General features: G+C 43.7%; 1 protein-coding gene across 20 annotated transcripts in view; it reads left to right on the forward strand.

Annotated features, from left to right (window-relative positions):
• The window catches only part of KIAA1217 (KIAA1217 ortholog), a 547,348-nt gene that overhangs the window by 521,196 nt on the left and 13,889 nt on the right, over positions 1-12,263 (forward strand). For all 20 annotated transcript variants that reach the window (XR_012157585.1, XR_012157583.1, XR_012157584.1 and 17 more), the window contains 4 exons: positions 1,333-1,828; positions 4,203-4,383; positions 9,410-9,564; positions 10,728-10,874. Coding sequence is in view for 17 of the 20 variants with exons in the window: in XM_073334251.1 (XP_073190352.1) it covers positions 1,333-1,828; positions 4,203-4,383; positions 9,410-9,564; positions 10,728-10,874 (979 nt within the window). In the remaining 3 variants the exon portion in view is untranslated. The remainder of the gene's footprint in view (positions 1-1,332; positions 1,829-4,202; positions 4,384-9,409; positions 9,565-10,727; positions 10,875-12,263) is intronic.

Below are 12,263 nucleotides of genomic sequence, written 5' to 3' on the forward strand. Positions count from 1 at the left end.
TGTCACCTGATGTGCTAAAACTACGTCTGAACCCATTTTCTTTGTCAGCTTGGGACTCCAGAACCCTGTCTTGCTGAGCCAGACATGCTAGTTTGCTGCAATAAAGACCCAGGGTCTGAACCACACCCCCAAAGCTGCAGACTTTAACCAAAAATTATTCAGCAAGTCACCTATCTCCAACATGCAGACGCCTAGTTCCCAATAGGATCCAAACCCCAGATAAATCTGTTTTACTCTGTATAAAGCTTATACAGGGTAAATTCATAAATTGTCTGCCCTCTGTAATACTGATAGAGAGATATGCACAGCTGTTTGTTCCCCCAGGTGTTAATTAATAAACAAAAGTGATTTTATTAAGTATAAAAAGGAGGATTTAAGTGGTTTCAAGTAATAACAGACAGAACAAAGTAAGTTACCAAGCAAACTAAAACAAAACACGCCAGTCTAAGCCTTATACATTTAAGAAACTGAATACAGGTAAATCTCACCCTCAGAGACGTTCCAGTAAGCTTCTTTCACAGACTAGACTCCTTCTTAGTCTGGGCCCAATCCTTTCTCCTGGTACAGTTCTTTTAGTTCCAGCTCAGGTGGTATCTAGGGGATTTCTCATGACTGACAGCCCCATTTTTTCTGTTCCACCCCTTTTATAGCTTTGGCACAATGCGGGAATCTTTTGTCTCTCTGGGTCCCCACCCCTCCTTCTAAATGGAAAAGCACCAGGTTTAAGATGGATTCCAGTACCAGGTGACATGGTCACATGTCTTGTGAGACCCCAAGCCTCCATTCTTCCCGGCCTGACTTACACGAACACAGGAAGGCTTATAAGTAAACAGAGCCACTTACAACAAATTGTCCTGGTTAATGGGAGCCATCAAGATTCCAAGCCATTATTAATGACCCACACTTTGCATAGTTACAATAGGACTTTAGAGTAATACTTCATATTTCTAGCTTTAGACACAAGAATGATACATACATACAAATAGGATGAACACACTCAGTAGGTTATAAGATTTGTAATGATACTTTACAGAAGACCTTTTGCATGAAGCATATTCCAGTTACATTATATTCACACTCATTAGCATATTTCCATAAAACTTATGGAGTGCAACGTCACACCTATAACCTTTTAATGTCTAGTTTCCTTTCACTTGAAAATTGCCAAATTGATTTCTGTTTCCAGCTGGGTGGGAAAAATGAGTTTTTGCCAAAAATATATTTTGTATCCAGATTACAGCCAATAAAGTTAATATATAGCACATGGCTGGACTAATTATATGCTAATTTAATAAATAATGAATGATGATGTGTTTGATTTTGTTTTGATAGACATGTTACAGAAGGTCTGCTGAAGGGCGCGGATCCTTCTCAAGCTGTGCAGTACACTGCCATGGAAAAGGCAACAGCAATCGAAGTTCTGAAAAATCAAGAAGAACTAATACGTGTCCATGGATACCCACAGCAAAACACAGCTGGAGTTACAGCAGAGTTGCAAGGGTCCTCAGTCAAGTCAGAAGTTCTACCCTTTTCTACAATGACAGTTCATCATGTACAGAGCTCTCCTGTAGTCATACATCAATCTCAGCACTCTTCAGCACTGGTCAACCATACCCAAAATTCACCTTTGGTCACCAGCCATTCTGTAGGTTTGTCAGCAACAAGCCATCACACCCCCACTATGCCAGTGACTGTACTGGAGTCCACAGCAGCAACCCAGCAATCCCAGACTTCTCAGTCAACGCAGGTCAATGGTTCCATTATGCAAAGCCTTTTTATTGAAGAAATTCACAGTGCAAGTACCAGGAACCGAGCTGTATCAATTGAGGTACAGTGTATTCTCTTTAACCAGGGATATTGTCTTTGGGCATGAGCTTGACTTTACTGGGATCTGCCAGCATGCATCTGAGACCTTAGATAGGATTTTCAAAATACCAGTGGAGATAGGTGTCTGATATCCAAAGAAAAGTCCATGGGATTTGGGTCCATAACTTCCATAGGCACTTCTGAAAATCTTACCCCTTATTTTGAACCAAGGCAAAATGTAGTGCCATGTTTAAAAAAAGCCCGAGGTGCCATTTCTGAGTGCTCTGCTAACACTGAAGAAATGATTACTAGAGCCAGATGATTACTTTCTTTTAAATCTCAAACTAAAAATCATGTTAACCAGGAGTGAAACCTATAAATCCCCATCTATTCCTATTGGGCAGGTTTTAAGAGATTAAAGTTGGATTTTTTCAGGAGTGGGGGATTTAACATCAGCCTGGAAATGCCTCGGTAAGATTTTATATATATATAAAAAAGTATGGAAATGTTTAGTAAGGTCACCCAAACAACTGGAATTTTGTGAAGTTGGGGAACTATATAGTACATGGCTCTGGCCCTTTGCATTTTTGTGATACACAGGTATGATTTCCCACACCATCCTGTGCTCCAGGTGTGTAATCTCCCTAATTTGAATCCAGCCCTTAACATGTTAAAAGTATTTGTCTGTTAAGTCTCATGGTAACATGGCAGGCAGCTCATTGTAGCCACACTTCTTAATTTGAAATCCTGTATACTTTTGGGGTTGGGGGATGTCTTGACCAATCTTCCAGAATGTGGTCTTTTGATGAAGATCTTTAAAGGCCTCTCCTTTTCCTTTCACTGCATTTGGTTTTAAAGATGGCTGGAGTATTTTGCTGTCGCTCCATAACAACACTTTCCATTAAATGCTACAGGTGTGCCTGATCAATCCATCAACCTGAGTAAGGAATCCCAGTTAGGTCGTCTCTCAGTTTTGCGTCACTTATGGGAAGATGATACACAGCGTGTCTAGGACTTCCTTGTGGCTTATGGTGGCTCTGGGTTGGGAAGAAACAGGAGCAGAGTTAAAGATGTTTGGGTGACCTTAGCGCTGCATATTTCTGGACTTTCTAATGATTAATTATTTTTCTGTGTCACTTTAACATGGAATTTCCATTTGGGGCTGTTGGAGAAAAGAACAAAATGCTGTTAAGGGCTTTCTCCTTAAGCAGTGGCTAAATATTTAGGACCCTACCTGTAGGTCAGTATCTGCTGTGTATTGTTATAAGAAGTCACAAGAGATACTTACATAAGCTACAGTGCAGGTAGGTAACTTTTTGATGCAATGAGTAAAGTATGTGTAGCCTCCATTACAAGTCAGGTGAAACAAAAATAAACAGAGAACTAAGTAAATTAATCTAAAGCCAGAGCATTTTTCAGCAGTTTTTTTTAAAAAAACAATTATTGTTCATGAATGGAGTTTTCTCAACACTTTTTGTTTGTGGTTGTACCTAGCAACATGTTACTCCAAAAGCTTACACCAAGGTGGGCACAATGATAACTGTAGTGTGTGTTTTAAAAACAATGTGTAACCGGCATTGTCTGTTTTTAAACATAAAATACTGTTTTGCATGGCTATAGCATTTTTTGTCTGTGTATCTCAAAGTGCATTACACATATTATTAATAAGCCCACCATATACCCTTGTGAAGTGGTGGGTATTATTATCCCCGTTTTACAGATGAGGAAACTGAGGCACAGAGATTTCCCCAGAATTATCCAGCAAATGTGTGGCAGAATGCAAATCTCCTGACTCCCAGTTCTGTACTTTAATCACTGGACTGCAAATGGACAATACATTAAGCTACTTATGTTATTTATTTAATTTGCCCTTGCTCCTTTACATTTTAATCTCTTTGAGGCTGTATTTTTTTTTTTGGTTTATACAGTGCCTAGCACAATGAAGTCCTGGTCCATGACTAGGACTCCCTAGGCACTACGATTATACGACAAATAAATAATAGCTTTCCTTCAATTTTTGAGTAAATGTTTTGTGTCTACAGTAGTTCAGAAAGAAACCTGTAGAAGGTAATGCAGAATGTAAGTTTTCTCAGGCTGATTTGACTTGGAAGGAGCGCTCTGTAGGAAACAATGGTGCTAGCTGAGTTCTGGAGGCCAGAGCAGCAGATGCTTGTAGTATGTTAAAGTGTGCTGAACAGTAAGCAGTGCATATTTGATGTGAAATATTGCTCACTAGGAACCAACAGAAATCAGAAACTTCTGTTGCCTCACTACAGACCAATGCTGAGAAAATCTAACTAGTTTTGATTCTTAATGTTTATATTTGGACGTTTAGAAGTAACAGAGTAGAGACCGATGAAATCAGAACGCTAACTGAATGCTGTACTTCTCTTTAGAAAGCAGAAAAGAAATGGGAAGAGAAAAGACAGAATCTTGATCACTATAATGGAAAGGAGTTTGAAAAACTCTTAGAAGAGGCACAGGCCAATATCATGAAATCAATCCCTAATTTAGAGATGCCTCCGCAGTCCACAGCCTTGCCAAAATTGGAGGTAGTGGATAAATTAGAGGTTTCAGGTAAGGTTTGCAGTTTTGAACTGAGGGTTTGTGTCTTTGAGAAAATTAAATGAGAAGGCTTTTTTATTAAAATGATCATTTAAGTTTATATATTTACTTAGCACCTTTATCAATATCCTACCCTTCCCTATGAGACAGAATGGGGGAGTATGTCCTGGGAAGCAGGGACTCTGTAGAGGATGCAGCGGTCATGCTGGTTCACCAGCTAAACCTGAGCTCCTGGGGAGATGCTGTAGCGAAGAGGGCGAATGCGAGCAATGTTCCCTGTAAACTGTGCGGTGATGCAGCAGTCTTGTGTATATGGCGCAGGTCAGAATCCCTGCTGCTCACGTCTCCTCAGTGCGGCCCCAGAAGGGATATGGCGTGACCCTTTATGAACCTGTTTTTCTTGGTCCCGCTGCCCTCTGACAGGGCATGTGCGCCCCCCTCACCTCCTCGCTCTGGGGGAGTTAGGAGCATTTCCAGATGGGGATGAGCTCAACTGGGGAGTGGTGGTGGCTCCAGGATGCGCCTGTGCAAGAGTTCAGGTGAGGGGCCTGGACGGGCTCTGCCATGTCAGCCCAGGGCAGTGCAGGCTGCAGAGCTGTAGCCCAGTCAGGCCAACATACCGATGCCCCAGCCCACCCACACACCTGGCAGTTGTTTCCAGGGTCACAGTGGGAAGTGGGAGCAGAGGGAGCTGCAGCCAGTGCCCCTTCCTGGGTGTTCCTGGGGTGGTGATGGGTGGTCTGAAACCCCCAGCCACAGGGAAGTGCAGTCTGACATCACCCCAATCCCCCCCCTCCCCCCCCCGCCCAAGACCCCTGGCTAGGCTCCTCAGGCAGCTGCTGCAGAGCAAATCACCACCCTCTGGGATCCTGCCAATGATGGGGACAGGGACTAGTGTGTGATGCACACACATCTGCACCCCACCCACCCATACACAACTCCCCTGTATGCTCCTCGGCCTTCCTGCAGACACCCTTCATACTCCTCACCACAAATCCATACCCTGTCCCTCACCCCAACCTATCTATATACCTCTCACCACGCACCACCTTCTACCCTTAAATTCTCTGAATTGGAATATACAACAGAGTATGAGCTTTGGGTGAGTCCACAGAAAGACCCACACCATTAAGTGGCCTGTGTGCCATTCAAGTTCCACATAATCCCACGTATCTGGGGCGGGGTGTGTGTGTGTGTGATTTACCTAGTAAGGATGTCTCTCAGCAGCAGCACATGGATTTGTTATAGATAGTACATTACAATAGGCAAAGCTGCAAAATACAAATTCACATCTAAGCTTCTCCAAAGTTTTGAGAGAGTTGTCTCATCCAAGATTTTGATACATCCCATATCTGGAAATGGATCAGGTGCAAAATTCTGATTCAGATATTTATATAAACTTTCACAGAATTATGGAGACGTGTTTTCAGAGCCAGCATTTTGTTTCAGTCTCTAACACTAAATAGTTTGTAGCAGTAGTTGTTCTTGGGCATTTATTAACATGAGAGTTTAATACTTATGTTGAAAAATCATTTTAGAATTCTTGTACACAGTTCAGTGAGATGACTGGCTTCTAACAGCATTAGCTTTTGTAGTGAATGGCACAGCACAGAAAGAATCAGAGAAAATAAATATTATATGGGTGCACTGAACTGTGACAATGTCTGAGAAAGTGCAAAAGACAATAATAAAGAGGAGCTTTTGTTACTCACATATTTAGCTTATCCATTTCTAGAATAAGAATTTGCGTGGTGTCCAGCTAACCGATTTATGAAGAAATTTGATGAAACGATAGGACATCTGCCTTCTGTTTTGCATAATGAATCCTATAATCATCACATAACTTAAAGGAATAACAAAGCTTTTCCTTAATTCTGATTAAACATTTCACATACCACCCAAATCTTCCACAGTTCAGAAAGAAAGTTTCAACATGCTCCTGCCTACTTTAGGCTAGAAAAATGAGTGATTTATGGGAAGGCAGACCACCTACTTTACTAATACAGGTTTCAGAGTAGCAGCCATGTTAGTCTGTATTCGCAAAAAGAAAAGGAGTACTTGTGGCACCTTAGAGACTAACCTGTCATTATGCAAGGCACTGAATTTAGCTGTATGGAGTGGAAATCTATCAACTTCATGAAAAAACTGTGTTAGTCTCTAAGGTGCCACAAGTACTCCTTTTCTTTTTACTAATACAGTACACAGAGTATGTTAGCAACCAATTAACAGAGTGCTTTGTTTGCTCTTATACAGAGCACAGATGGATCACGTTGCTAGAAAACATGGTTTCGATTGCTCTCCATCCAGAACAGATTAAGAAATTGAAATATTTATTCCTGGAAAATTAAGGCTAACTTTTAAAAAAATGAGTGCTTGAAGTCAGGTTTTTACGTCCAATTAGTGCACCTGAATAAGTGGCCTAATTTTTGAAAGTGCTGAGCAAACAGCAGCTTACACTGGAGTAAATTCCTTGCATGGGTGTCTAAATTTGGAGATGGGCTTGATTTTAGTCATCTGTTTTTAAAATCTTAGCTCTATGTATTTTTGAGATTCTTATTCAGCATTTCTTTGAAACAGTTGTCTCTAATTTTTCCAGTGGCGGTATAAAGCGAAATCATCAGTCAGTTCCAGTCTTTCATCTGTTGCTATACCTGATGGGAAAGAATTGACACAAAAGGTGCCAAGATTATTAAAATGACTCTTGATTTTGGGTGCCCAACGTGGGATGCCCTCGAGGGGCCTGATTTTTCACAAAGTGCTGAGCATCTGCCTTCTGAAAATCATGACCTGTTAAAGTGTCTCAAACCCAAAATTACTGGTCACTCTTAATAACCTTAGCCAAATTGAATTATACTTGTTTTTCGTTATTCTCCTCTGCACTCTAGCAGCATGACTCAGCAGGGGAAAAAATGCTTGAGCAAAGCTGTTTCCTCAAAGGTTTATAACATAAAAATAAAATAACTTCAATAGAGAAAAGAGAAGAACACCCGGCAGTGGGTTCTACCTAGTCTTATGCTCTATTACAGCCTCTCCCATGCAAAGACAGGTGTGGAAGCTGATCTGACATTAACCCCTTGTTCATCCTGTCACATTTACCACCTCAATTTTTCCTCCTCCTGGTTCCCTCTTTCCTTTTTATTTTCCAGTTTTAAAGATAGGGAAGGCACTGGTGTGGGTTACACAGTAGAAATCAATCTGCCTCCGTTCCCTCAATGCCTCCTATTCTTTCATCATTCTTATTTTCAGTAACTGCAGGGAAAATTGTGGGCGCTCTAGCGGTTAAGATTGCTGCATTTGTAAGACTGGCAGATTGGACAAGCCACAGGACCTACCACCCCTTAGTTGCAAGCGTCTGTGAAGCCAAACGGCTGTGTGTCATGTGTAAGGGATAAGAGAATGACTCTAATTCCTTTAGCCTGGAATTCAAGAAAATCTCCTAGTTGCCCTGGTAGAAGTATACACAGATTTCATTACAAGCATACTTCTTAATGGTAGTGCTGATAAGAGAAAAGCTCTAATGTAAAACATATCTGGAAGTTCACTTTTGTTGTAACCCTGTGAGTCAGTGCCAGATAACTAGGGAGGGACAGGGTGACTTACATAATACAATAGAACATTTCTTTGTTTAACCTTTTCTGAAGAACATTTGAGCTAACAAGAGAACAAAGACAAGGCTATTCACATTAGAAAAATAGGAACTACTACTGTGGATTAGACCAACCTCTTCTCTAGTCCTGTATCCTGTCTCTGACAGTGGTCAGTATCAGATGCCTCAGAGGGAGGCATTGAATCTCCATAATTGACAGTTATGCAATATCCTGCCCATGGGGAAAGTTCCTTCTTGACCCCAAGCAGCTAGTAGTCCTGAACACAAGGTTTTAACTCCCTTGTACATGTCTATCCGATCTGTTTATGTAACAGCCATCTCTTTTCTTGAAAATGAAGCTTGTAAATAAGAAGGAAAGAAAAAAAAACCCCGAGTGCATGTTTCTTGCTGCAGTGTGTGTCCTGCTTGGCTTGCGTGCAAACATACACCTTCACATAGGAATGAATTATGGGGTAGCAGTTTGTAAGGGGTGGTGGTGTCTGGTTGGGGAAACTGGTGTCCCCTTCAGAACACTCAGGAGCCCCCATCACAATGCAGGGGTTACACATCTGAGCTATTGGATTATGCTTTAATCCGCCATGAGTTGGAAACTCTTTCTTGGTGGCAAAGCATTCGCATTAGAGCCAGTGTGTTATAATTTCAGGGCAAACCTGTGTGTTACTGAAACATTTAATTGTAACTAAAATTAAAAATGAAAGCTTGCATTGCTGGGGAGAGGGTATAGTTGGTGAGCTGGATTTCCCCGGCCCTCCCCTTGCTAATAGGACTCAGTGTACTAAATGAATTGGAGAGGTGGTGCCTATTTGCTCCTGGAGCAGAGTACTCTCTTTTTATTTTCCTGGGTGCCTTTGCTGTCCAAGCTTAACCCAATGTTTACTGAGTTGTAACAGTGGCATTCAAATCCCTTTCTAGCTCAATGCAGAAAGCACCCCTCTGATAGAGCAGGATTATGTGCTGATTTTTAACTTGCCATGTGCTGGAAGAATAGAAGGAGGCAGGGCTCAGATCTCTCACTGGTTTTCAAAGGAGGGCACAAAGAGAGGCAGGGTAATGGCAAAAATACCCCCCTGAACACACAGTTTGTGCTTGTGTAAGCAGACATGTACTTACAAAATGTGCCAGCTAGAAGTGCACCTAGGTATGTCATGCAGCTTAACCTGTGCACCTCCTGTGAAATCCTGGCCCTGTTGACTTTAATGGGAGCAGAATATCACTGCAAGGTTCCACGTGGAGTGACCTGATTTCTCTGTGCAAATGCAGGTGTTTTCAGCGTTGTGGAGTACCACCTTTTAAAGCTAGACTCCCGAATGTGCTAATGGTCACACAGTTCATAGCAGCAAGACTCTTTCTCTAATGTGGAGTAGAGAGTGCAAAAAACTGAGCCATTCCCTGTCAGCAATGATCATTCTGTGATGCCATGTTACTTTGCAGAAGATGCTCCTGATGCAGAGCAGGAAGCTGACAAGCTGGTGAAGTCGCCACCCCCTCCACCGCCACGTCGCAGCTACCTGCCGGGATCTGGCCTCACCACAACGAGATCAGGAGATGTCATCTATGCAGTCAGAAAAGAGAGCACCATTGTCAAGGTTTGATGATTCACGCAATAGCTAACAGACTTAGTGACTAATGGCTAGCACATGAAACATTCTCAGTCTTCATCTGTTTGTCTAAACCATAGAAAAAGTTGAGACAGGGCCATGGCCCAGAGAGGTGACCAATAGGTCACCAGGAAATTCTATTAATCAGAAAAAGCAACCAGTAGGATTTGTCCAGTCCTGTTTTCATGAGTCTTATCCTTTCACTTATCTCTGTAACAATGTAAGATGCAAATCACAAGTGGCTTTCATCCAGTGTGTCATAAGATGATTAAAAATAAAAAGCCCATTTTACGCAGATGGGGAAGATCAGCTCAGAGAGTCAAGAGTTTCCATAGAAACATTTAAGAGTTTCTTGTTGCTTACTTTACCCACCTGTTACATTTGAAGTGATAAAAAAGGAAGGAGGCAGTATGGGGATGCCTCTCTGTCTCATACACATTATATCAATAGTATCAGGATTATATTGATCTAGCACCATATTTTTTGGGAAATGTAGCGGGAGCAGTAGAACATGGTTGCATCCAAACCAAGGCCCCACAGGCCCAGTGGTAGCACAGTCTGAAAGGGCAGACACCCAGCAATGTGTCTGCACACAGAGTTCAGGAGGCCTGAGCAAAGTTCCAGTCCAGTGCTGAGTCTTGGGTGCTCCTGGTCGTCTTTGGCGCCAGTAAACTTTCCCCAACAAACCCCTCCGGTGTCCTCTTCTGCCGCTCTCTGCAAAGCCACACAGAGCAACCACCTCCCCACTTAACTAGCTAGCAGCCTCCCTCCTTATTCCCAATGCAGAGTCACAAGCCCCAGTACTCACAGCCCCATGCAACCCTGGGCAGCAGTGATACTGGGTCCAGCTCTGGCCTGTCCTTCTTGGGTGATACCCCCCCGGCACAGTGCTGCTCCTGGCTCCTGTCCTGGGGTGTCCCCGATCGGCTGCCCTGTCCTTCCCAGGCTTCAGGCAGGGTCTCTGCTGCTTCACTTTGCTTCACTTCACTTCACTCTCTCTCTCTCCAGCTCCAGCACCCCACTTGGAGTTTCCCTGTTTCTCTCACTCCCCCCCCTCCCCCTGCTTAGGAAAAAGATTTAAAGGAGCCATGCTCTCTAAACCCCAAGGGGTTACATATATATTGGCTCTCTGTGATTCTTCACCCTTTCAGGAAGGCAGCGAAGATGCTGGGCAAACAGCACAGTCCAAAGTACCTAAAGAAGATCCAGCCTCATCCCGGGCACCACTGCCTGTCACAGCATCTGCCACAAAGGATGAGGAGGAAGAGGAAGGAGACAGAATAATGGCAGAATTGCAGGTATGCACATTGAGATGCACATGGATATACGTATACAATCTCACTCTCTTCTACAGACCTTGCTTCTGTTCTTAGCTAAGATCACAAAGGAAAATAAATGTGGTGGTCTCACCCAACTCCCCTTTTTAAATATATATTCACATAACACCACCACCACACTGTTCTGGCCTGGAAAAGCAGGGTTTCTGTGGCTCATTATTCAGGGGTATTGGCTCTGCTGGTGGACAAATCCTCCACGACAGATACACAAATAGGTTTGTTGTGCTGTACATATTCAATGTGTTCAGCATTGACCTGAATTTGTTATGTATGGCCCAGGCCTGCATGGTGCCTGGTGCCCTCCGCTCTTGTGGAAGTTGATAGGAACAGAGGATACTAGGCCCCTTACAGGGTTGATTGGGCTCATACACATTAGACCTTGGTCCCCTTTCTAGACTCATTTTTATATATGTCTAAGGTCTTGAAGCGTCACAAAATTTAGCTTTCCATCATGGGATGCATCATTCTGGCAGCAGTTTCTGAGAAGAGATGCTCACTCCATGGTCTTTTGTTTTGCAGTAGGTGGAACTGTTTTAGATCACTGACAATGACACTGTAGTAAAAAACCAAACATTAAAACTGCAGTCAGTGAGTTTCCAGTGGTTCCGAGCTGTATACTCTATATCAGTGGTCACCAACCCATCGATCACGATCAGCTGGTCGATCCTGGAGCCTCGTCCAGTCAATCGTGATATCTGGGCCGCTAAAAGTCCAGTGGGGCTCAGAGGCTGCCTGCCTGCCATGGTCCCATGCCGCTCCTGGAAGCGGCTGGCTGCTGGCATGTCTCTGCGGCCCCTGGGGGAAGGGAAGGGAGGGGGAGGTGAGGCGGCTCTGAATGCTGCCCCCACCCCTACCACTGTCCCTGCAGTTCCCATTGGCCAGGAACCGGCCAATGGGAGCTGTGGGGGTGGTGCTTGCAGGCATGAGCAGTGCACAGAGCTGCCTCACACCCCCCTTTCTCCCAGGGGCCGCGCAAAGAGATGTGCCAGCAGCCAGCCGCTTCTGGGAGCCGCCTGTAGTAAGCGCCTCCCGGACAGAGCCTGCACCTTACACCCCGTCCTGCACCCCAGCCCAGAGCTCCCTCCCAGACCCCGAACCTCCTCCCACACCCCAATCCCCTGCACCAGCCCGGAGCCCCCTCCTGCTCCAAATTCCCTCCCAGAGTTTGCACCCCTCACCGCATCCCCCTGTCCCAAGCTCAGCCAATGCACACCTCACAGTTGAGAATGTTACACTGATTTGTGACAATCCCTGAAGGATTTTGGATCTATAAACCACAAATGACACTAATAAAAAGTAAAACTCATGAAATGTCCAGTAGATTCTATGAGATTAGGTGCAGTGTGACCA

This window comes from Lepidochelys kempii, chromosome 2, assembly GCF_965140265.1.
Source record: "Lepidochelys kempii isolate rLepKem1 chromosome 2, rLepKem1.hap2, whole genome shotgun sequence".
Taxonomy (NCBI): domain Eukaryota; kingdom Metazoa; phylum Chordata; order Testudines; family Cheloniidae; genus Lepidochelys; species Lepidochelys kempii.